This window comes from Malaya genurostris, chromosome 2 (assembly GCF_030247185.1).
Source record: "Malaya genurostris strain Urasoe2022 chromosome 2, Malgen_1.1, whole genome shotgun sequence".
Classification (NCBI taxonomy): domain Eukaryota; kingdom Metazoa; phylum Arthropoda; class Insecta; order Diptera; family Culicidae; genus Malaya; species Malaya genurostris.
In genome coordinates this window covers 121,769,007-121,795,187 of record NC_080571.1, presented here as the reverse complement: position 1 = coordinate 121,795,187, position 26,181 = coordinate 121,769,007, and the positions used below count along the sequence as shown (strand labels likewise).

At 34.0% G+C, this 26,181-nt stretch overlaps 2 protein-coding genes across 11 annotated transcripts in view; one reads left to right on the top strand and one right to left on the bottom strand.

Annotated features, from left to right (window-relative positions):
- LOC131433086 (beta-galactosidase-like) overlaps positions 1-10,248 on the top strand; it is a 58,833-nt gene extending 48,585 nt beyond the window's left edge. For 5 of the 6 annotated variants that reach the window (XM_058599871.1, XM_058599872.1, XM_058599868.1 and 2 more), the window contains exons 2-9: positions 7,394-7,489; positions 7,550-7,707; positions 7,773-7,987; positions 8,046-8,210; positions 8,437-8,541; positions 8,605-8,951; positions 9,011-9,289; positions 9,363-10,248. In XM_058599871.1, coding sequence (XP_058455854.1) covers positions 7,409-7,489; positions 7,550-7,707; positions 7,773-7,987; positions 8,046-8,210; positions 8,437-8,541; positions 8,605-8,951; positions 9,011-9,289; positions 9,363-9,911 — 1,899 coding nt within the window. In that variant the 5' untranslated portion in view covers positions 7,394-7,408 and the 3' untranslated portion in view covers positions 9,912-10,248. Of the gene's footprint in view, positions 1-2,999; positions 3,065-7,393; positions 7,490-7,549; positions 7,708-7,772; positions 7,988-8,045; positions 8,211-8,436; positions 8,542-8,604; positions 8,952-9,010; positions 9,290-9,362 lie in introns of those variants that run through there. The other variant, XM_058599870.1, reaches the window with a different exon arrangement.
- The window catches only part of LOC131433085 (uncharacterized), a 93,239-nt gene extending 67,058 nt beyond the window's left edge, over positions 1-26,181 (bottom strand). For 2 of the 5 annotated variants that reach the window (XM_058599861.1, XM_058599866.1), the window contains exons 1-3: positions 26,037-26,172; positions 25,345-25,759; positions 23,375-24,146 (exon numbers count right to left, since the gene is read on the bottom strand). The gene's annotated coding sequence lies outside the window, so the exon portion shown is untranslated. Of the gene's footprint in view, positions 1-23,374; positions 24,147-24,270; positions 25,296-25,344; positions 25,760-26,036 lie in introns of those variants that run through there. The other 3 variants (XM_058599865.1, XM_058599862.1, XM_058599863.1) reach the window with 3 other exon arrangements.

Genomic DNA, 26,181 nt, shown 5'->3' with positions numbered 1-26,181 from the left:
GAACGAAATACTCGTTAACAGGTTATGTTTATTATGTAATAAACACGCCATTTATAAATATTCAAACGAAATTGTCGGCACTAACAATGTCACTAGCCTCTAAATAAATAATTCTGCAGGGCCCATGAAACGCTAAAAATTTCGAATCATGTTATCATATCTGTGCGTAAAAGTAATAGCACATGAATATTGTGTACGAATAATGTTAGTTTAAATTTAATCAATTGAATAACATTTCAACCATTTCTTTTGAAAATGGCACAGAAAAGTGAACACTTTAACAAATGTAATTTATGTTTGGCTGCATATTCCTACAAAAAATACAAACGAAACTGTAAATTACTATTTATAATTCCCATATAATCTCTTATGTTTTGTTTTGCAACCCGATGTTCGTTGTTTCAATACAGGATTTCTTGTTTCCAACTGACAGCACTTGTTAGTTGCCGTTAAAGTTCGTTTTGAAACATTTGATTTATGAAATATTTCATTAATCTCAAAGTATGCTAGTTTCATCAACACACTGCGCATAAAATTAGTTTGTTAAATATAAATCTGCTGCCATAGATTGATGGCTTCCAAAAAAGTTTTCGGGCCAATCATAAAGAGTATAATAATCGACCGATCCTAACCAATGTGAATAATAATAATGATACACACTTCAACAGAAATGGCTTATGCACAAGTTGAATTGATGAATGATCGTAGAAATTGATTTTCTAGTAACGGGTTTTTCGAACGAGTGGTGTGATAATCGAATATTGTTACCATACTTATGAATCTGTCTTATTCGTCCAAACAGTCCGTTCTTTTGGCTGAAATAATATCCGGATAGAAATGAGTTATTATCGAAAGCTTTTCAACGTGACTATTCGGGCCATAACCATAAATGACTGATTCGCGAATTCGTCATCAGTGTAAACTGAATAGAAATACAGTGAGTTTTCAATTAGTAACACTGTAATTTTTTATCAACGCCAAATGATTTTTCAAAATAGATTCAACAATGAATAATAAATTGTGAATTAATTTAAAAATCTAAATATTAGGATGTAGATAAATGTGTTTGTGAATGTATATTATTTCTTTTAAGGATGATCCTACAAGCAATGAATGATGACTGCTTGCGTATTTAAGGTCATTTAGCTCATTTTTAATTTTTCAATTGTTTGTTGATGATTGGATTTTTGGTAATGCACTTCATGATTAAGGAGTATATAATCAATCTGCAATGATTTGTGAATAACGCATGTACGCGTGGAGCGTTTAAATTTAAATTTAAATAACACAGGTGTATATTTTTAGAACACGCAGTGAGGAAGCATGCAAAGCAAAGTGCGATTTTCGATGTCCTTCTACTTGTTTTCGGTGTAGTCTTTATACATCATGTTTCTCGTTTACTGAGCGCATTTCATGAGAAAAATCATGTGTGTCAGATAACATACCAATGTACGCGCAGCCGCTTGTTCAGACGAGGGAGGTATGCACATATTTCTATGCTAATTCATGTTGAATGAAGTGTGCATGCGCAAATAAATTATTGTCTATATCTGAGAAAAAACCACTCACTTTCTGCCCGCCACATATCCGCTGTCAAAGGAAATACGCTCTGAGTTATGACAATCGTGACTACTCGCTTGTCAGTTCCCATTCTCTTTTATATGATTTTGAGTGGTTGTGCGCGTCTGAACGCTGTACTTCCACAAGAGTCCTTACTTGATGAATGATGAAGTGATGGACAATTCACAGCCTTTATTATGAATTATTGAATACTTTTTATAAAATGCTTCTGATTATACCCTTTCGGATTTTACGCATAACCTACTTATAAACACATTACTCGGAAAAGAAATAATTGTTTCTGTAAGGAAATCGATCTTAACAAGAAGTTTACTTTGAATTAAAAATACCGCAAATAAATCATCAAATACTGATTAAATTTCCGGCAACGGTTTTAAATGAACTTATCTAATTGCAATCAATGTTTATCAAAGGAAGCTCCTAGGTCATTTAAAAGTGTTACTTACTTTTTCTCTTTCTTCGTAGTTCATAGCTATTACTAGAAGAATCGTTGCATTTGTTGTTAATTTCATTGGGTGTCTTTGATGGTTTGTCATATTTTCAGTTTAAACTAACAATAAAAACCAACATGTGTTGTGAATGTGAATAGTTTCTTTATAACGATAAAGTTACATCTAAAACAATTAAAAGCATTTAGATATCTTTAAGTTCTTCATAAAATATAGTCATGATAAAAATCCTAATTATGTTATTGATACGATAAACAGTCAATTAAACACCAGAATGTTATTTTACAGGTTATAATCATCCAATTTACTCAAACTAACGTTCCTAATAGATGCAATTGTTCATATATCTAGAACACGAATTTCAAGTTATCGTTTAACTGTATTGTTTTTCATTAAATTCTAATTCTCGAAAAAACATTCAACTTTTGTTCAATATATAATTGTTTGAGAGTGCCCAATTGGTTTCCTACAAATTGGTTGTACATCATTTTTGTACTAGTAACGGTTACAAAGATCTGACGAAAGTGCATGCAAAAGAATTTCCGCTCCTTTTAAAAGCCAGTCCTGAGTCGAATTGGCCTCTCCGATCGTGCCGAATGTGAAGGCTACCCATTTCTGACCGATTAGACAGAATCTTCGCAAAGTTTGATTCGATTTCGCTTATAAAAAAGTCTACATGTGCACTTCATTTACATAATCAAACATTCTGATAACTGCTTCGTGTGTCGAACAACACTCGCGTGTGGGGATCTTCTAATCAATTGAATGAATGGTTTTAGAACTAACTATAAAATCAATCTATCAAAATAAACACAAAATTGGCCGTCAGATAAAAATAAATTACATTATATAATTGATAACTAACTGTCTGTCAAAATCTGACGATACAAACCGATAAGGATTGCAATCAGGGCTCTTCTTTTCGGAAACAATACTCCTTTGCATTCGATCTGGTCATATATTGTCCGATCTCTATCCGCTGATCTAGTACTCAGTTACCCGTTGAAGAGAAACCTTGAACATCGAAAATCAAGGTAAGCTTTTTTCACTTAGTTGTACATATTCTTATGACGTTATTTCAAAAGTAACAGCTCGACAACTGAAAATATTGATAGTTAGTTAAAATTTAGGTTAGTGGTGCATTAAAAATTTTGCTCAATACTCTGTTTTTAGAATAATTTTAATATAGAATAAAAAATTTTACACCATTGAATTCTACTATAGGTATATCACGTCATTATACACATTCAGTATGTATCTCACAACACTTTTAAAACATGTATAATAAACGTCACATCACAGATACGTATTTCGAATATTACTTGTATTCATCAACAGTGTATCAGGTTTCTAGGTAAACAATTTTTCAAGGTATAGCTCCCTGTTGTTAAGAATCTATCTACCTCCGTTTCATATAAAAGGAACAACATTGCATCATTCTTTCAATTTACTTAGAAACCTGATACACTGATGATGAATACAAGTAGTATTCGAAATAAGTATGTGACGTCTATTATAACACATGGATCAATAAGTCCCGAGACTAACAATGGAAACAACTTTTTTTTTTGCAAAATTTTTTTTTATTCATCAACATAATCACCTTTTAGGGTGATACAATGGTTCCAACGTTTTTCCATTTTTTTCAATACCATGTTTATAAAAAAAATTTATCTTTCGCTTTAAAATAAGCTTCAGTTTCAGCGATGACCTCCTCATTTGAGCCAAATCTTTTTCCCTGGAGCATTTTTTCAAGATCAGCAAAAAGCCAGTAGTCACTGGGGGCTAAATCTGGCGAGTATGGGGTGTGGGGAAGCAGATCAAAGCCCAATTCGTTCAATTTCGCCATTGTTTTCATCGACTTGTGGCAGGGTGCATTGTCATTGTCGAAAGCAATCGCGGCACCCACCTGGAAAAAACCTTTTTCATGCTCAATTTTTCATGAAGGATAGTAAATACACTTCCATATGATATCTGTGTCATCTCAGCAATCTCACGGAGTTTCACTTTACGATCATTCATTATAATTTTTGTCACTTCACTCACATTTTCCGGTGTAACGGCTTCCACAGGTCTACCCGAGCGTTCCGCGTCATTTGTGTCGGTACGGCCACGTTTAAATTCGGCGAACCACCGACAAATCGTTGCTTTTGATGAACAAGAGTCCGGAAAACATTTTTCAATCCATTGTTTCGCTCGCACGGTGTTTTTACCCATTAAAAAACAATGTTTCATCAAAACACGAAACTCGGTTTTATCCATTTTTTAAACAAACTACAAAACGACTTTATTCCAACCTCGATAACTCAGCTGTTTCTGGTCGGATCGACTTAAAATTTTGACCCGTTTCAAGCAAAGGTTAGTACTCTAGAAAGACGTGGTTACTGGTTTACTACGAGCGCCATCTCTGCTTTAGTCTCGGGACTTATTGATCCATGTGTTACATGTTTTAAAAGTGTTGTGAGATATATACTGAATGTGTATAGTGATGTGATATACCTATAGTAGAATTCACTGTTATCGTTGTCATATTTAATAAATCATGAAACCAATCATTTTATCTTGTCATAATATGATGACTATTATTCATGTTTTTTTAAACGAAATGAATGAAAAAATCATGAGCAGAAACTATTCTCTCATCAAAATTTATCGTGGTCGGAATTTGTATTTCTTTCGTTGTGTGTTTTCGTATTTTCTTACCGGATTACTTGATTCTGAGAAATATTGATTACACAATCAATAAGAACATTGAAACTAATAAACACTACTATAGAGAATTAACATCCTTTGAGATCCAAAACGGGTTATGGTGAAAATAATATTTTGTATAAATACAGCTGAATGTACATTGATTTTTTATAACATTAGAATACAAAAATAATTTCTTATAACATAAGAATAACAAAAAAAAAGTTGCATGATACAGCTGAATGTATTTTGATTTTTTATAACATTAGAATACAAAAATAATTTCTTATAACATAAGAATAACAAAAAAAAGTTGCATGATATTTATATGAAATATGTTTTTATCTTGTTCGTTTCGCACAAGTCTTTTAACGCAGTTTGAGATTGCATTTTGATTCGATACTGTGCAATAATATTCTAAATAATACTACAAGCAATGTACGAAACAAAAAACGGTATATAATACATTATGGTGCATCAAGCGTCTTTCTAAAAAAATTGCAATATTTTAATGCTTTAATTTTTTTTGATTAAGATTCACTGAATTAAATTGAACTTTTGAGTAAATATAATTGAAGAGATAATAACGAACATTGGCTCATCCCTTCCTGAGTAGATGTAATTAGCAAACAATGATCAAAATAATAACAAATTTAACCATCATATCTCACCTTGATCATTTAGGGGCAAACCTAAGTTTGTGCTTAGGGCACATAACCGTTTTTCTTTACGTTTCGTTCTAGACTCGTCAGTGCAGAGCAGTTCACATTGAACTGATTAGTGCAAACTTAAACAGCTTAAACCGCTAAGCAGACGTAAAGTTAATGCTATTTGCAAAACACTTAATTATTGGCACCGAAGTGTCATGCCTTGATGTTTCTATGCTGTCATAGCGATACTTGATATTTTCTTGATATTTCATCGAAGTAATCAAGAAATTGTACAATATCTGTTCAGCATCAAAATTAGTTATTATATCTTATTTCGTTATTGTTTTATATTTCGATGAGTTATTCCGATTTCATTAGGTTCAATTGATCCAGCAGTTCTATCTTCAAATAAAATATACTTAAATAAACTGCATCTGAACAAGATAAAAGAAATGCTTATGATATTATTCTTCTCGTAATGCCAGAATATCAATTAACTGAAAAATTCTGTAAATAATTTGTAGTATTGAGATATTTGGCTTTAATAATAAAATTTGTTATTGGTTTGCAAATCACTTCTACCCGGGTTAATATATCTAGAACCATGGCTAGTGGTCGTATTATGATTTAAATATCTTTTATTGTGCTATAACGGTTGATCTGACTTGTTTGATGTATTCACAATAGTTACTTACCATAGTATGAAGACAAACCATGTTCCAAAACGCACTGTAAAGTGTTGCAGTTTTTTTTTGTAAAAAGTCAATTTCCCAATACTAAATCCCACACAAACTTTATACCTCGTGCGCGGAAATATATTTTCACCGATTGAGTTAAAAATTTGCATAGTTCCCTAAAGAAACAGGAAAAGTTTGATGGAACTGAAATTTAAATTTTATCCTATTTTAATGTGCAGGGATGTCGGAATGTCGATCGATTAATCGTGTATTCGATTAACCACCCAGATAAGCAAATTATATTTAAACGATTAGTTTGGAACTTATAATCATTAAACTTAACGACAAATTTGAAAATCCTATAATAATAGTTGAGTAATTAATCTACATATCGATTAATAATACTCGGTTAATGTTTATTCTGGTAATTCGAAAAACTTATCAACTCTTTTGTTCGAAAATGTTACAAATTCTGGTGAAATATTGAATGTTCGAAATCGAACAAAGGTTCACAAAGAAAATTTTGAGCGAGACGAAGGTCGACACGTTCAACTCTTGTAGGCTCATAGAAAGCATTAGATTGTGTTGATGATCGCTTAAAAACTGAAAATTACTTAAACGATCATTCTCTTCAGATTAGCCATCAGAACTCTAAATCTCCGTTAGCGCAGTTGTTCTAATATCGAGCTTGACTGCAAGCCTATATAATCCAATTTTAATCAATTTCCGATTTATCAGACAAGTGTCCGCAGATTATTGGAGAAAAGTTCGATTGTGTTTCTTATAACGCTTCGGTTCATCAATGCTTAAAGCAGTTCAAATTGAACTAGTCTGTCCATCTAGCAGAGCAATTTAATCCTAGAACGCTTTCGTGACTTTTTCTATACGTGAACGCTTTCGCGAGGTATTCTTGTACCCCAGAGTTGAAATCTCTCTCTAATGGCGTTTTTCATTGAGAAACACTGGTGTCGTGGATTGCTCTGGTTTTGCACTTTCGAGCAGAAATGGCAATGAAACACCGTCAAAATATTGCATTTCTGCTCGAAAGTGCAAAATCAGAGCAATCCACACCACCAGAGTTTTTCAATGGAAAACGGCATAAAATTACTAAATCTCAATGTATTCCAAAATGTTTTTCAAAGAAGCTTCTATAATACTATTTGAGTGACCTATGAAATATCCATTTTTGGAAAACAAGATTCTGAATTACGTCGAAAGTCCATTTTTACCTTCATTCTGCTGGGCACCAAATCTACCGTTCTAGTAATAAACTTATTGTAATACTTATGCAACCCTTCAAAATTATTAATAATCGAAATATTCTATCTTATAATTATTCTCACAGAACCCACTCATAAGTATGTTAAAAATAAAATACATACTGTACCTGCTGGCGGCTTCTATGATAACACAGATTGAAGCAAACAATGGAAAAGATTCGGTAAGTTCCGCACGTGCTCAATAAATATATGAATATATTATAAAAAAAATATTATTCCAGAGACTTTTCACAATTGATTACGAGAACGATACGTTTCTAATGGATGGAGAACCATTTCGATTTGTTTCTGGATCTTTCCATTACTTCCGCGCTCTACCTGATTCTTGGCGACAAATTTTGCGATCTATGAGAGCAGCGGGATTGAATGCTGTCATGACGTAATAGCAATAATTTCGATTATTTGCATACGGTAGGTAACATTAAAGAGTACTGAATTTTACAGGTACATCGAATGGTCCACCCATGAACCTTCAGAAGGAAACTATAAATGGGACGGCATTGCAGATCTTGAGCAATTTATTCAACTAGCCGAAGAAGAAGACTTATTCGTTATATTGCGTCCTGGTCCATATATTTGCGCTGAACGTGACATGGGCGGTTTTCCTTACTGGTTACTAACCAAGCATCCTAACGTCAAACTACGTACCTACGATACTGGTAACCTCAATTTACCCTGGTTCGAAATTTTCTGTATTAACTATATTGTATATTGAAGATTATTTGGAAGAAGTGGAAAAGTGGTACGCAACATTGATGCCCCGCATTCAAAAATATTTGTATGGAAGAGGGGGCCCTGTGATCATGGTATCAATAGAAAATGAGTACGGATTTTTCTCCGCATGCGACCATACGTATCTGTCTTTCCTAAAAAAATTGACAGGTATGCATATATTGTTCATCGAAAGCTTATTTAAATGTAATATTACAAATATGTATCACATTTTTACAGAGTATAATATGTTTAATCACTCACACACATACACTTATGTGAACTCTTATAAAATGTATTTAACCCAACTATTATTATTGTTATTATTATTGTGTCCTTTATTGAACTCTATGAAACGATTTGTTTTGATTATAATTTTAAATTATTTCAACCGTAGAATCTTATGTTCAGAATGATGCCGTTTTGTTCACGGACGATGGTCCGAATGCTCTAGAGTGCGGTTCCATTCCTGATGTTTTAACAACTCTAAACTTTGGAATAAGTGAGTAGTCAAAATTTTCGAATGTAAACAGTCGTGCTTTTAACGCATTGTTATTGAATCAAGCTAACGATCCCGACCGCCATTGGGAAGTGTTGAGAACTCATCAACCAAAAGGACCGCTTGTTAACACCGAGTTCTATCCTGGATGGTTAACACACTGGGGGCAACCGATCGCTCGAGTTGCGACAGAGTCAATCAGTAATACTCTGCGTCTGATGCTGGAACGTGGAGCCAACGTCAACTTTTATATGTTCTTCGGTGGAACAAACTTTGCCTTTACCGCTGGAGCAAATGATTTGGATGGAGGCATGATGCATGCTGATATTACATCCTATGACTATGACGCTCCACTTGATGAAGCTGGTGACCCAACGCCAAAATATTATGCACTTCGAGACGTAATATTGGAAGTAATCAGAAGCAGTTCAATCATCTGAACGCAATCAATTCATTTTACTATTATAATTAGTTTCTTCCAGACCCGGGACTCCCCATTCCTGAGAAGCTTCCGAAAATGAAAATACCTCCTGTGGAACTAAGTGCACGAGGATGTTTGTTGTCCAATACAGCAAGAGAAATCTTAGCAAAATATACCGTTTTCAACGAGCATGCGTTAGGATTTGAAGCTTTAAATCAACATTCCGGTTTCATATTGTATGAAGCAGATATTCCTAAAGAATACACTCGCGATCCACTAGCACTACATATAAATAAACTACACGATCGTGCATACGTTCACGTAAATAATGTAAGTATATAATTGATAATAACATTAACCAAGCCGCTAAACTTTCGTCTATATGACCTATATATGTTTACAGCGATTCGTAGGAGTTCTTTCCAGAGATACCGGAATTTACTCGTTGCCAATAAACTTGGGATTGGGTTACCGACTTCAATTGCTGGTCGAAAATGAGGGTCGAATAAATTTTAACATTCCGAATGATTTCAAAGGCATTTTGGAATCTGTTACGCTTCAAGGAAACGAGTTACTAAATTGGACAATGACTGGTTTCCCATTGGACGACAGTTTGCTGCTTGGAAACTACATCGATCGATACTTTGACGACAGTACAGAATCTTGCAAACATAGCTCTGTTCGAATTTACCATGGACAGTTCACCATCGATGCTGAGCAAATTTTCGATACCTACGTAGATCCCACGGGTTGGGGAAAAGGGTTGATTTTTATCAACGGCTTCAACCTAGGCAGGTACTGGCCATTAGTTGGGCCACAAGTAACACTTTACGTACCACGACACATACTTAATCAAGGATATAACGACATAGTTGTGATTGAGTATCAGAAGGATGTTCAAGAGCCGACGACCATATTATTTTCTGACAAACCAAACTTGGATGGACCGTAGAGTAATTTTGTTCAATAATCAGATAATCGATTATTACACTATTGATGGAATACAAAATTCGGCAAATACACTCTAAACACAGAAATTAATATAAAAATGAGTATTGGTCTATTGTCTTTCCGCGTTTCTTTGCTATTGAACAAATTATATGCTTTTTCTATATTCAAAATTGGCTGTTTTCCTAAGTTTGTAAATGGCATAAACAACATATTTAAGTATACTTTTTGGTTTATAGATTTTTTCCAGATATTACATTGTTGAAATAATTACCTAGTACATACTGAATTCGGACATATACACTGTTAGACAAACACGTTACTGTAGAAAATGTTTAATAAACAAATATCAATACTAAATAGACAGTCTACAATCGATTTATTCAGTAAATGGTGGAAAGATAAAGGTAATAATGATAGTACTGCAGCATCGTGACCATATTTCATTTGTGCTTCGTTTCCCTTCTGCACTCCATAATATTATATATAGTCTCGCTACACAATCATTGGCAACGCGCACAGACCATTGTAGGTACCAGCAAAGCAAGATTCAGCCAGTTAAATCTCCGACAGGAACAATGAGTGGTAGCGGTCGAGGAGAGCTCTAAAGTCGGTCGTTTATAACTCGAAGCGGTCTTTGCAGATTGTGTGTAGCCTGAATCTGACCAAACTGACTCTCCGCCAGACGATGAATATGCAGTGAGTGGTTAACTTCAAACAGATATACGATAGATAATTTATTTATTTATTTATTCAAATTTACTATTTATGACTTTGTAATGATTACTGATCCTTGCAAGCGGCTGTTCCAAATATTCAAGTAATATAAATCCTTTCTCCTCATGATTCGAAAACACGCGCGATGTTAGTGCATTACGGGTGCATCTTGTTGTAGGTGTTCGACATTACCTTTCTTATATAAGAAATCAATGTCATCCGCATTTTTTACCAAAAATGAAGACTGGGCTCAGTCGTACTATTGAAGATGATACAAGTATGTATTTGTGCTTTAGGTATTCTGGCATGAATAGAAATTTGCCTAGTTTGAAGAACTCGAGTTTACAAATTAGCTCATGTATATATTTTTTTCAGTAACTGCATAATCATAACAATACAACGTACAAATAATACTTAAACACATGAATATGTTTTAATTCACCTAGCACCTAGATAAGTTTTCTGATACACAACTAATTTATTTATTTTGTGTTTGTTTGTTTGTTTTGAATTCGGTACCAACAAGCAGGCGCGCAACTATGGGAGGGGGACTAAGCACTTTTTGCAATCCCCCCCCGCTCCGAAAGATTTATTGGAGTAGCCATGCCCCCAACTGGAGAAAATAATAGAGAATTTGCAAGAAATATTTTATGATATAACATTTTTTTCTGTTATCCCGTAGTTCGTCTCCGCAATCCTTCATATTTCTTAACTAAGTTGATAAAATTTTTAAATTAATTTACTACAATGTGAAATCTACTATGCTTTACCATTTTCGAATATTGGTTATTACTGGAATAGTAGGGAAAATGTTTGTGATTTTTTCTTAGTTGCTTTTTATTTGCCCTAACCTCTTCTTTTCCTTTATAAAAATACTTTATATATTGCAAAGTTCAATGATCTGTAGTAATACTATTTTGTGCCATAAAAATTTCATATAAAAGAGTTACAGTTCTACAAGCTGTTATTGCATTATCCGGATTCGACATTCAGTGCCGAAGTTACAAGGTGATGAGAGACAAATTTAAATTTCAGGTGCGGATAAATTTGAATTTCAAGTGTGAAAAAAAGTGTAGTTCGCGTGATTGGTGAGTAGATGACTAAACAAACCTAATTTAGTAATAACGAGTCCTAGTTTATGGCCCCTATTACCGTTCTCACTTCCACTTTCACTTTGTGAGTATCACTTCACTTGATTTTACCTATTACCAGTATCACGCTCAGTGAAGTAATCACTGCAGTGAAAAAACAACATTTTTTCTAAAAAAAAATTTGGTGATTTTATGTTCGTAATAACAACAAGCTAAGTTCGCTTTCACATCTCATCCAAGTCAGTCGATAAAACAAAACCGCTTGCGTTTGGGACGGAAGAATCCAAGTACAGTATTGTGTAGTGAACAATAGAAAGACCTCGAAATGAGTGAACCAAACGAACAAAAGTACCGTCGACACGAAAGAATACAATTGTTGTTGACTTCAGGCAGTGCAAAATTCGACTTTCGATACGAGAACTTGAAGGTTTGCTTAAGGAGTAAATGCATCTTGACAATAAGACGAAACCATCAGTATCCCCTATAGAACAAAGTACACCAGCTGCAGTTAACAACTTACCCTCCAACCAACCAGCAACTGCAGTCAATGTACAACAAGGCGCATCTACAGCAACTCTTAACGAGCCCAAGACTACGATCAACAAGGACAACGAAAAGAAAACGGAAATCACACACAACACCGACGATGAAGCAATGGATGATGAGATAAGCCGCGGACGAAGTGACCCCCGATCCTCGTTGGATGGAAATGGAAACTCATCTCCACCTCGAAAAAGGGTGACAACGAGATCCAATAGCAAAAAAAAAATTTATGTAACAAAAATGTAAGCCAATCGGCCACGTAAAGCTTTTACGCAAAAAGGCCAGAATAAAAATTTTATTACAAAAAAAACAACAAGCTCATCTAAGTAATTACCTTGTTCTCTGAAGCAACTTTCGTGATTTAGACCTACATTCACTTCATTTGGTTTTCACTGTGAAGTGATACCGATAATATGGTAAAAATCACTTCACTTGGTTTTCACCGTGTAGTGATACTCGTAATAAGGGCCTATGGTTTCAGAAGCAGCGCAGCCAAAAACTAGGTGAATTAAAACTGATTAGCTCTAGTGCCGTGCTTAAGTGCACATAACTTCATTGATTCATTCACGTTACGTGTTTTACTCAACATCAACTTAACTTTTCGTGGCCAGTTCGTTAACATTTCGAACATTAAATTTCGGGTACATCAGTGTGTTCAACATTTTAATTTTATTCATTTTCTTATGTTGGAAAATTTTGGTAGAACGAAATTTTCAACTGACTCACAATTTTTAAGTTCGCATGCCCCGGAACTCCTGAGTAGATATCATACCGAAAGATTCTCCATAGTATTATACCAATTATTTGAATAAATTTATACGGAATTATCTTCCTTAAGAATTCCAACAAACGTAATTATCTTCATATCATCTTTGATAATTTTTGAAGGGTTGATGTCAACATTATTAATAGATGTGATTTATATAATGTTGAATGCAGTTGATAAATTAGTCGGCGATGACTGTTTTATTATCAGTTTCGTATTATTCAAACCCATCGTTGTCTCAATAGCACAGAGCAATTTCCGAAGTTTTTATTGTACACGCAGAGAAATGAAGCATGTTTAAACTAACAAAAATGTTAGTAGATTTTTTAATTTGATGTATGATGATTTCTAACTAGAATATCATTGTTTTTAACGAATTTTTCCCTTCAACATCAATAATGTTCTCTGTTTGATTTGAATCAAAACATTTGTCCAGTCAATTAAAAAAAATTCTTGTCTGATTCTATTGTTGAAATAAACTAACTATTTATTACATGTCAACCAAAGTTTAGTTGATGTTATCGGCAATGACTATGTTGATTCAATTCTGTTATACCTTTATATCACGACAAAAATTGATTTAAATTATCTGTGATCTTATTTGTGTTATGATACAACAAAGTTTATTATTTAAATGGACCATATTAAATTTATTTCTTATAAACAAGAGCAATTTTTTCCGCGTGAATAAACAGCATTTTTCTCTTGCGGATAAAGTTTGTGCGCATTTTGAAAGTAAAATTTGATATAGTTCTTTCACTCCATAGGGGGTTTTAAACAATCCAAACGTATGTATTGATAATTTATAATATTCTTGAAAATTGCATAAAATTAAAAAAAAAACATATTGTTTACAAAACACTTATTTGATGCAGATATCTTGACCAGACTGATGAAGCAGCAAAACATTGGATACTAATCAAAATACCCGGGCTTCAATGTGAATTATTTTCAAGAATTTGAACACGAGCATAAATCGAATCAAATAAAAATTAACATCAAAAATTACCTTGAAAATAAATTTAAAAGAAATCATTTCATTCTCAAAACCATACAAAAATATGTGATTATAACAAACAAAAGCGTTAGTAGAAATAACTAAATTTAAGTGCATTCATTTCAACTAAAATGTTTGTAAATTTAAAGCGTTAAAAATAATTAACTTAAACTAGAGTATGTTCATTTAAAACTAATTTTTCAAAATGAATTTACAGTGAAATTGTTTGACAAGAAATTGACAGGAACGCACAAGTAGAATATTTGTTATTTCTATCAAAATATTGATTGAAACAAACTATTCAACTGAGCAAAAATAATTATCATGTTTTGTAGTTTCAAGTAGCAATAATTGCAATATCAACCCAGATTTTCTTTTATCACTATTTCAATAAAAAAAATTGGTTATTTTTACAATATTTTTCTCTGCGTGTAAAATTGATAGATTCGGTTTCAAATATCTTTTAATCATCAAAAGGTTCATATGATTTTTTTTGGCGATTTAGCTATTATTGAATATGTTTTGTACTGGGTCTCTTCGACGTCCTTTTTATTGAAAAAAAGGATGTCTCTTCATTTCTTATCATTACATTAATCACTCCACTAATCGTGTCATTAATTCGTTATCGCTTTTGCTGCTTTGTTATTGTTGTTGGAAGCATCGTTCAAAGATTTTGTTGTAGGGGAAGTGGGGGTAAGCCCGCCACCCTAAGTGTTTCACTAAATAACCTTTTCCCAATTCAACTACCAACTCATAATCATCCTATATTTCGGAGTTTCAACATTTTGAAGTTCATTTCATTCACTGCAAGCCTTCAATGAAAAAAAAAAAACAAAGCGTATACCGCCACGGAAGAACGGATTTTTTTCTGAGTAAAAGTTTAAGCGCATAGCACTAAAGTAATAATTAAACTAAGATTACAATTAATTTTAATTTTATTTTTTGGAAATGTTACTAAATATGGATTAATGATTGTAAAATTCATTGACCGACCGATTTCGAGAGATCTCGAGTATATAGACGTAATTATTATATCTCGAGGATATAGAGTTTTTTATGGTTTCCTAAAATATCAACAATGGTTTATACAGTATAATTCATATACTATACTAGAGTGTTAGCAATAAGTGGATTAACACAGGTTATTATTTCTTTCATAAAGGTTTTATCATTTCAGTGTAACACTGAGCCAATGACAATGCAGTGGAGTTTTTCATCATGTATTGTTGGTACCACAGGACATTTTTCATTTCTCATATAGAAAGGCTATGCAATCACTATGGAAACCGACTTTTGAACCGAGACCCGAGGGACCGAGTGTCATATACCAATCGACTGAGTTCGTCGAGTACGCAAAATGTCTGTATCGATTTTCTTAGAGATGGCTGGACCGATTTTCACAAACTTAGATTCAAATAAAAGGTCTCTTAGTGCCATAGGTTGCAATTGAATTTTACCCAGATCGAACTTCCGGTTCGGGAGTAACGGAGAAAATGTGCAAAAATATGAGAAAAAGTGCACTGGATTTTCTCAGAGACAGTTTTTTTTCAGCTCAGATTCAAATTAAAAACTATAAAGTCCTATAGCCTGCTATTGAATTTCATGTGGATCCGACTTCCGGTTTCGGAGTTATGGGGAAAAATAATCAAAATGAGGTAAAAAAGTGCACTCGATTTTGTCAGCTCATCCGATTTTCACAAGCTTAAGTCACGCCTTTTTTTTTGAGAACGGCCAATAAGCCATCCGTCAACATTCACTTTGAAGAGTAATTTCGAATGACTCGGCACTCGCTGAGAGTAAGTCATAATAGTAAACGGCAGAGAAAAGTTTTCTCTTTCGTCTGGTGTTAAATTTATTACTCTATCTTTCATAGCTCGCTTGCAATTTCTTTCAAAAGTGGAAGTTGACAGGTGGCTTATTGGCCGTTCTAAAAAAAACGCGTGAAGTTTAAATGAAAGGTCCTACAATTCCATATAATTCTACCGAATTTCATCCGGATACGACTTCCGGTTCCAGAATTAGAGGCTGATAAGTATAAAACTTTTATTTTCAGGAGCGTGTTTTTATACATGACACGGAATAATCGAGCCAAATACATTCAAATAGCCGAATAATTTTTCAATTAAGCAGGTATGGTTAGTTTATGACCAAATACGTTGATTTTGGGTATACCAGATTATCGTTCCTGGTTCCGTAAATACCGGAAAAGTGTTCGTGTGCTCCAAACCGGAAATCATTCCAATTTCTTAGAAACGATCTTCGCAAACTCAGATTCAAATAAAAAGTACTATATTTCCATAATTTAATGTTGGTTTTTATCCAGATCCGGCTTCCGGTTCCGGATATACAGAGTAGTGTGTATGAAACTACAACCTGTCATATAGAGCGATAATTCAACAAACGTAATTTTTTTTTCTAAATTCAGTTCAAAACTGCTTCAAATTTATATGTTATGCTAGTTGCTGACAAAACAAACCGGAGGCATGCTAGCAAAAAAAGTGTAATTTCAATGTGTTGTTTGATACGTATAGTTAAAAATTTGATTGAAATAGGGTAAGGGCTCCCTATTTCATCTCATTTGTAAGGACGTCGCCTTCAAACCCCGATTTAGCTACTAAAATCACTGTAACTGTTTCATATTACTGCTTCATTCGCCTTGCTCCACGTTGAAAATTGATTCACATTTTTTGAAAATTCAACTAATATTTATAAAACAGCTAGAAACACTAATGATGTTTTCACTACTCTGCTCCTAATTTCATCTTAATGGAATTTTATCCATCCTATCGTTGATCTTTTATTCATCCTATAAATTAGCAATGGCGACAGCAATCAAAACAAAATATTCCACTATTACACTCTCACCCGCATTCGCATGGCTGCCAGATGGCTGACTAAACGCTGCCAGCTGGAAAAATATGGCTGGGCAGACATTCTGGTGACCGACTGCCTTACCGCTGCCAGATATACAACTCAAACGATACAACCGTACCCACCATGATTTTTCCACATTATTATTATTGGTAAAAAATTTACTCGTTGAATTATCTAATTAATGGGGCAATGACTTACGGAGATCTAAAGAACTATCTTTTAACATCATTTTATTAGTGAAAACAGATAGAACAGATATAGACTTTCTATGCAAAGTAATACATATTTTCTATGAAAATACCTGGCATCTCTGTGCACAGCCGATGAAACACACACACACACACTTCACAGCGTTATGTTGGCGTATAGCGGAATGAAACCAGTGCTACTAGATTTGCCACAATGGTTATTTCATTAGTATTTAACACGTTCTTTCTGGTAATATTCGAAGCAAAAACAGTTTTATTGAAATATTAATATCAATAATATAATTAAACTAATGTCACGGATACCAAAAACATACTTTTTGATGATAATTTGAAGAAGATAAACAATTTTTGTTTTGTAACATTATGAGATAACTTGGCAACTTTGCGAAACCAAATGAGATGAAAACAAAGCGCAATCAAAAGAACGAAGTGAAAAACTTTCATCTCATATTTTTGAAGACTTTTATTGCTTGTCGGGTAAATTTTGAAGTTTTTAATCGTTAACTAAACAAGTGGAAAGTGAACATAACTAATTATGAAGTCATCCAGCATTCAATGGTAGTGTAATTGTGCGAAATAGTGATCATGTTTTGAGACGAATCGATTAGTAGATATTCAGAAACATGACGAACTGTAAATCTTGAGACGAAAGTGTGTCCAAAATTGAAAAGTGAGTTTATTTTATATGAAAAAAAACGATCACCGAAGAATTTAAAACCATTTCTTTCAATAGGAAAGTGTGACAATAGCTTTTCAAATCATTTTAAAACATTTTACAGTTTGCTTCCGGTAGGTTGTAAAATATTATTCATGTTCAAAGTTATGAGGTGAAGGGATGAGATGGAAATAGGAGCTCAGATGAAATAGGGAGCCGTTGCCCTAGTTATTTTGAGTGATAGTGCAGGTGTGGCAAGTGTGTGTTTAGTAGTGAGAGTGCTATTTATTGAATAATATTGATCCGCAAAACTAAAGATGCTCAAGCGGCGGAAACTGAGAATTTACCGCCCCAAAATTCAACGATGCTAACCTGTTAACCGATCGAAGCGCCGTCTGCATGTCATTGTCGGTGTTGTCGGATTTCTATGGAATGTGTGAAAGCTTACAAGTCGATCGTGTTATTCAGACTGTAGGTCTAGGGTTGGTCTGCAGCGGACCCATTCGCGAGTGTTTTTATTTTATTCTTTTAGTGGTTGTGTTTCATCTCGCGTTGCTGACAGCAGAGCGAGCAGGAAAAAAGGGATACTGGTGAGATCGTTCCTTGGATATATTTTATATTTTTCTTACCTATTATATTACTCCTGAGTATCGAAAATCAGGTTTTGTTGAGATCATATTGTTTACCAAAACTAGAGTGCCTATAACCAGAGTGACAACGTCTCATCCGTAATTTTGGCAACAATTCAAAACATTCCATTAGCTTTACATTGAATTGACAGGTGGTTTGCTCGTTTGGAACTGGGAGCTGTCATTCCAAACGAACAGCTGTCGCCACTCTGATTATAGTCACTCTAACCAAAACATATCCGGATCTTTTTCCCTCCCTACTAACAAATCTCCTATCCCGTGATGCTCGTGGAGATACAGTGGTACCCGCGGTCTCTAGAAACAACGAGTATCGGACTAACATTCCTTCCTTTCCCTCAGTAGCACAGCCTTTGGTCGTAGCCGGCGTCGTTATTGATCGTTTAATAAAAAAGTTAGTAGTGAGTGGGTATGTACAGTGAAAATGATTTGCTTCTCCCAAGTTTCATTTTTTTGGTTCATTGTACATTTCCACTCATTTGGTCAATCACGAAGTGCTACTACGGGCGATCTACTTCAGTTCAGCTATGCTAGTTGCTGACAAAACAAAACAATTTCATCTATACCGGTTCCCAGCTCCCGGTTCCGGAAGTACGGGAAATAGTGGACGAAAACTCAAAATTGTAACTCTCTTCATTTTCTCAGAAACTACTGGGTCGGTTTTCACAAACTCAGACTCTAATAAAAGGGTCAACATCCATAAAATAGAATGCTTTTGACTTTTGTTCGGGTCTCACTTCCCGTACCGGAACAACAGGGTGAGATTTGTTTTAAATTTGAAACCGTCATTTCGAGCGAAAATGCATATAAAACGAAGAATTCGTATTGATTTGGGTTAAAACTGTTCAAAATTGAACAGATTATGCTAGTATATGCTCTAACAAACTTTTTTTTATTATTCAATATTCAAACAAAAAGAAGTTTTTGAAAAATCACTTAGTAATATTAATGAAAACATGAGTTATATGAGAAAGGAATCATTAGACCACTAAGTGGATTAAAACAGGTTTTTGTTTGACATATTTGTAGTTCTCTGTTATGCTTTAAACACTTGTAAATCATCCGCGAATGAATAAGAAACGAAAGTAAATTTGCCTTTCATATAGCGTAGGTGGTCTTTAATTCATTTGTGATCTCCGAGAAAATTGGCTTAGCCCCCCTTTGTCGTTGATAAAATTAACCGCATATTTCCTGCTTTTTTAGTTTACACGCGAACATAAATTATATCCTTGAAAGAGCTTTCGTTTTTGCTGCTGCTGTCGCTGTTGCTGCTGCATAAAATGCAACGGTAGCTCAAAAATATTACATAAATTAGCGTGAAAATTTCATCGTCCATGGACAAGAGAAGAAGTATTTTTTTAATCTTCCAGTAGTGATTCATAGAAACGAATAATTTTTGTGAGTTAAGATCAATTTCAAATTTCTGCATTGCTAACGAATCGGGTATCTCGTGCGTCTACAGGTTAAATTTCAATGCAACTTAAATTCTTTTCATTTCAATTTTTTTGTTTTGGTATAAAACATAAATTGCTTCACATGGTTTCATTTTATTTCTTTACTTTAAGAATTATTATTATTATTATTATTAATATCATTTATTTTACCCCGGCTTTAACCTTTTGGTCGTTCACCGGGGAGGCTTTAAGAATTGTAATTTAACACACAAATAAATAAGGTAAAAAAGAGTACAAAATTGTTCGCTTGCAAAAGTCGTCCGAGCACGAGAAAGACAAACAAGCGTCATGAGTTTTTCTTTTTTGTACTCGTTGATACCAAATAAACTAGAAAATTATTGTTTTGAGTTATTTGTGGTAATTTCATACTACTGAAAATTTTATCATAAATGATCATATTTCCGATAGCAAGGGAGAAAAATTATGTTGTTGTGTTAGGTACGACAAGAGATTTGCGTTTATGTTCTACCCATTTCTGTACATAGTAAATTTTGAAAAGGCGCCCCATAATAAAGTAAGTCGTAGTCACGACAAAAATAGTTGTTAAAATCGCATTGCCTCAAACAAAATGTATTTGTTTTCAACTAGAGCATGATTGTTCCAAACAAGTGTTGGTTGTTCAAAAAAACATTGGTTGAATCAAATCAGAATTGGCTATGCAAGAAGTTCCACATATTCGCGACTTCCAAAAAAGTACACAAAAGAACTAATGCATAAAAAGTGACTGATTTTACTATTATTCTTGTTCCCTATGAAATATAATTAGTTGATGGCATAGTTTCATGTAAAAATGTATAAAATATCTAAAGAATCAATGAACGGCTAAGAAGAACTATTTCTTTCGGTAGAATCCTTTAAGCAAAATAAAACTTACACTTGACGTAAATTCAAGAATGCCTAAATTTCTTGGGTGGTGATGTCAATTTCAGCAAAATTGGCTGTGAAGTTTGTGATATGATTTATTTTTACATGCATAGGATTGTAACTTTAAATGAAATGCGACACTCCTTTTATGTACATGTATAGATACGTAAATTTACATGATTTTTTCGTAGTGTGTATCACGTTCTGAACGATTCTTTGGGATGAACCGTTTTGCCCAGCTGTACTGCAAGCTATTATGTTCAATTTGATCTAAGCATTTTGACGTGAATACTTATATTCAAAATTCGTCCTATGAAAGAATGAGTAGAACTTAATCTTGAATATATCTTTTGTGCTTAATGCATCAACATAGTTCTTTCCCCATGTTATCAGCAATTTATGATTAAATTTTCAACAGTAAATAACTATAAATAACTCAAAAGTTTAATGTGCTCAAATTATTGAATAAAAAAGGAAAACTTCTCACGCTTGCTTGCATTTTTCACAATCGGAGGACGGTTTTGATGTTGTAAGGCACTTATCACCCCCAATGTTTAACTGGATGAGTATACATGGTCGAAAATCGAGCAGTTCTCGTTATGCGTTAAACGGAACTGACGTCGTGTTTATAACCTTCAACCAGTAGTAGCAAAAACAGATTAACAGTATTCGCATTAAGTTTTTGAACACAGGCTCTGGATTTGGGAATTGCATTTTGGATTGGATTCTGGAACTGAATCAACCGGAATTTTGGGACTAAATTCAGAACTTCAGAATTCTGATCCACGAATCTGGAACTGAATCCTATTTCTAGATTCTGGAACTGGTTTCTTGTCTAGATTTCCGAACCTAATTTAGTTCCTTAGTTAATGTTCGGAGTTCGTATCCAGAATTCTGATTTAGGATCTCAACTTCAATTGAATTTTGGTACATAATTCAGAATTTAAATTTTAGATCTGGATTCTGCAACTAAATGTTATGTCTAAGCACCGAACCTGAATTTTAGAACTGGCTTCTGAATCAGAATAATTCCAGAATTTAGTTTCAGAATTTAATTCCTGAATTTAGTGTCAGAATTCATTCCCAGAATTCAGAACCTGCATGCTGAAACTAAATTCGGAACATGGATTCCGAAAATGAGTTCAGTTCTATAATTCTAGAACTAAATTTAAGAACTGAATTATGAGACTGGCCCAGATTTACAATTTAGTTTTTGAATTTAGTTCCAATTCCTGAATCCTGGTCCAGAATTCGAAAATAAATTCTTGAAAGTTGTACACATCGAATAAATTCCGCCAATTGTTTTTTTAGAATCACTCAAATATTCCCAAAGATCTATGCGAAGTTTTTCTCCATTGAGCGTGTAAATCCCCAAAAAAAATCAACTAGAGCGTTGTTTTTTTTTTTTTGTATGGAATTACTTTCATTTTTTCAGCTTCATTTGTGTGATAGAATATGTTGCCCGTGTGTTGCTAGTTTGTTAGTGATCAGGACCAAATTGAACTTGCAAAACGTTTTTCGGGAACAGCATGCTTAGCAATAACGTGTTGTTTCACATTGTGCAAACTTCGTTGATCCCTACATACTGATCACTATCGACATCGGCCACGTCCGAGTGCAGATCTACTTGTTAGTTTAATGCATATTGCTACTAGAAACCGAGGAATCCTCCTCATATTCGCATGCACCGAAGGAAAGGATATATTATAATAATATTGCCATGTGTTTATTGTATGGATATACGCAATTTCAACGATACTGGCGTACTTCCTAGTTGAACTAGTCTCAAGAATATTATCATTTCCGATCCAATAAAACAATTTTATCGTACTATCTCCTATTCCCACAACAGTGATCGTCTTCTTATGCGACAAGAATGTATTGGATTTAAATATGTTTAAAGCACTGCAAAAGTCATTTGAATCAAAGATATTTTTTGTTTTTTTTTTTGCTATAATAATTATAAATTAGAATGTACACACTCAATCTATTAAAGTCTAATATGCGTTACCGCTCTGAAAACATTGTTTTGGAGATAAATTTATTTGATTTGAAATAAAATCTTTGGAATCACATTAAAAGCTCGGTGAATTTGGTTATTATATGTCCTGTTAGCATTCGATAGCATAAAACGACATCTAAACTTGAATTCGATGTGAATATTATTAGAATTTAGATGTTTTATATATTACAGTATATTTAATAATCACTATCGTACATGTATATAGTCCTGGAGTGTCATTTACTGTATGAAACATACGTTTTCTACTAGTTCGATCCAAGGGGCAGCTATCCATCAAAGCAAAACATAAAAAAAATCGGAAGAGTTTCATGGAGCTTTTCTGCATAGGGCGTCAAACACCATCTGTAAATTTCATCATGCTCCATTAGGAAGTAGAATAAAATAGCTGGCTGAAGAAAAAACGATCCGAGATTTGAAGATATTTTACAAAAGAAATGCCACTTACAACACAAACCTATCTCGAACGGAAAAATTGGTGGATTCAGAGCAAGTTTTTTTTTGCTGCATCATTATGCTTTGTATAGTGTAATTCGAGGTCAATCATTTCACAAAATCTTGATATGAAGGTATCAATTAACATGAATTCGTACCGCCCACAATTCAATATTAAAATAATTATCTACTTACAATCGTTCCTACGCCACACACACAGAAAACGCCAGTTGGTTAAACTGTTTCCTGTTTTGGAAAGAGGCTCTTCCAGTTCGTAGATTGAAATTCGTTTGGTTATCGCAATTTTTAGATTTCGTGCTACACATTAGCCCCGTTCATCACTCACTAATCAGACACATTTGACTGCGCTGATTATTTCATTTCACTTCACTTCTTTGCATGACATTCAATCATAATCATCGCCTTCATTTTTATTATTCTTTTTATCATCAATCTTTTCTTTTCGATTTTCTTCTTGATGCAAACCTTTTTCGTATACCGTGATCATCATAGGTTATATGCCAAGACCTTTATTTTTTATCTCACTTTCGCCGGTTTTGATTTCTTAATCTTCTTGCTTCCACTTCTGACTTATGTGTACTTCACGTTCGCTCAGCATCAGGCGTAGATCCTCTGCTTTAAGGTGATCAAACGATACGCATAACGCGTTATACCACACGATGCGTCAAAGCACGACACAATCGTCGACGTAGAAATGCACAGCAACCGTGCCGTTGGAATAAAAATTACTTCAATTGCCTCTTCTTGATTGTAAAAAAATGTTGTGGCATTTTCAAAACCTTACTTCACGCACGCTTAAATTTAAAACAGTTAACTAGCATCGATCATCAGCTCAGTGTATTGCTGCACTTTTACTGCCATTCAGCTTTTCTTCATTACTTCGACTGGTCCTGATGTTCGCATAATTGGTGTTGAAATTCGTAAAATTCGATGTAAACCGCCGTTACTGCAAATGCATCATTAAATTTGTAGGTTTATTCCACATTATTTTTCGCCAACTTCGTTCAATTGGTTTCCTGAGCTTTGGCCCTTAATGTGCGGCTGGGAACGCGCAAAGAAATCAAACTCACCTCGTACGCAGTACCTACACATCTAACCGAGCTGTTTTGTATTTTTGAAGCAGTTGAGTTTGAAATTGCAACGCCTTGATTGGGAGATTTGGAGAGAAAGTTGCCACCTATTTTGGGACTAATTTTGACGCAACTCGTATGCTCTACCCCGTTGCCTAGGTTATCCCGATGTCTGTTGTAAAGTTCATAGCTAACTTCGAATTCTAGATATGTGAAGTATCTTTCTTGCGCATAAATTTCATACGACTTTACCCCCAGAACTTACAAGTTTATCATTCGAACCAAACGGACTAATTTAATTCACAATTTTCAGTTCAGACTGCATGTTAAGAATGGATTATGGAATCTCCTGAACCGAACTTCAAGTTTTTCAACCGACTTTACAGACTACCATTGAAACAATTTTCTACTTGAGAATACATTTTCAACGATAAAAAAAAGCTAGCAAATGAAAGTACCAATGATTTGCATACGATAGTGAAATAGGCAGCACCGAATCACTTTCTGTCAATGCGCACAGACTGGAAGGGTCAAAATGCGAGAAAAAGCCTGCCAACCACTTCAAGCTGACACACCAACGTTGTCTTTTTTGGGTCTCGCAATAATTGCGACCAAGCCAATAATTACGAAAATCGTCGACTCTTCTCCTCTTCGAGCATTACTAGCTCACAAGTTCAGTGATCTTAAGTACTATTTATTAACACACTTTTTTGTTGAATCATGGTATCTAGACGGTGGTGGCAATTAGTTTGCATTAAATTAAGCGATTGATCAAATGACAATATTTGTTCTTAAATTATTCTTTTGCATGTACCTTCGCGTTCGTCATTCGTGTGAAACTTTTTGATATAAAGTTAAACAACACAATGAATATAGAAATCATCGTTTCATTATAGACATTATGGACAGTCGTCAACTATCAGAAATATGTGAGGATGCGGAGATACGTTAAAGTGGCAAAATGCAATCAATAAAATTAACGCTCTCGCTCTAGAACACTTGAGCAGAAGTAATACTTGTTTTCTTCACACCGTCAGTCACTTGAGATGGGTCGTATTTTTTTTTCAATCAAACCTGTGTTTAACATCGTTTTAAACTCATGGTGATCCTTGCACCAGATTTCATCGTTGAAGCTTTCGCCGTCGTTCTTTCATGTTTCATTTTGGAACAAGATTAATCGAAGATCAATCGTTTCTTCAGTGATTTAAAATGCGAACCTTTCACCTATATAATACACCTTTATACCATGTATTCAGATCGATCGTAATCGATCACTATCAACACTTTTCTTCGCTTCTTTTCACGGTTTCCATATTTTGTGGGTTAGCATACACTTTTCGTAGCAGTATGCATAAATATCTGTGCACTTTCAACGAACTGAGAACTACAGCATAAGCAAAAATAACTTGTTTATGACACAATGCTTTGCATAAAAATTCTTGTTTCATAGCGAAATAATTGCTAATTTACACGAGAAGTAGAGCAGAGACTACAAAAACGCAATCATAATCAATTCGTTTCATATCCTGAGAGCTCCAAGTATTTTTTTATGTAAAATGCATATTTGTACATATATTATATACATATTATATATATATATATATATATATATATATATATATATATATATATATATATATATATATATATATATATATATATATATATATATATATATATATATATATATATATATATATATATATATATATATATATATATATATATATATATATATAATTTTCTTATTTCCATCTCGTGCAGACCACAGTTCAAGGAGCAAATTCGCAAAAGTTGCACTAAGCGTTCTTATTCGCACACTAAAGCGCACCACAGCCACCTATAGAGTGAATACGCGCGCAACAGAGAGACGAACGAAATAAGGTCCGCGCACCAACTCGTCTGACTTCT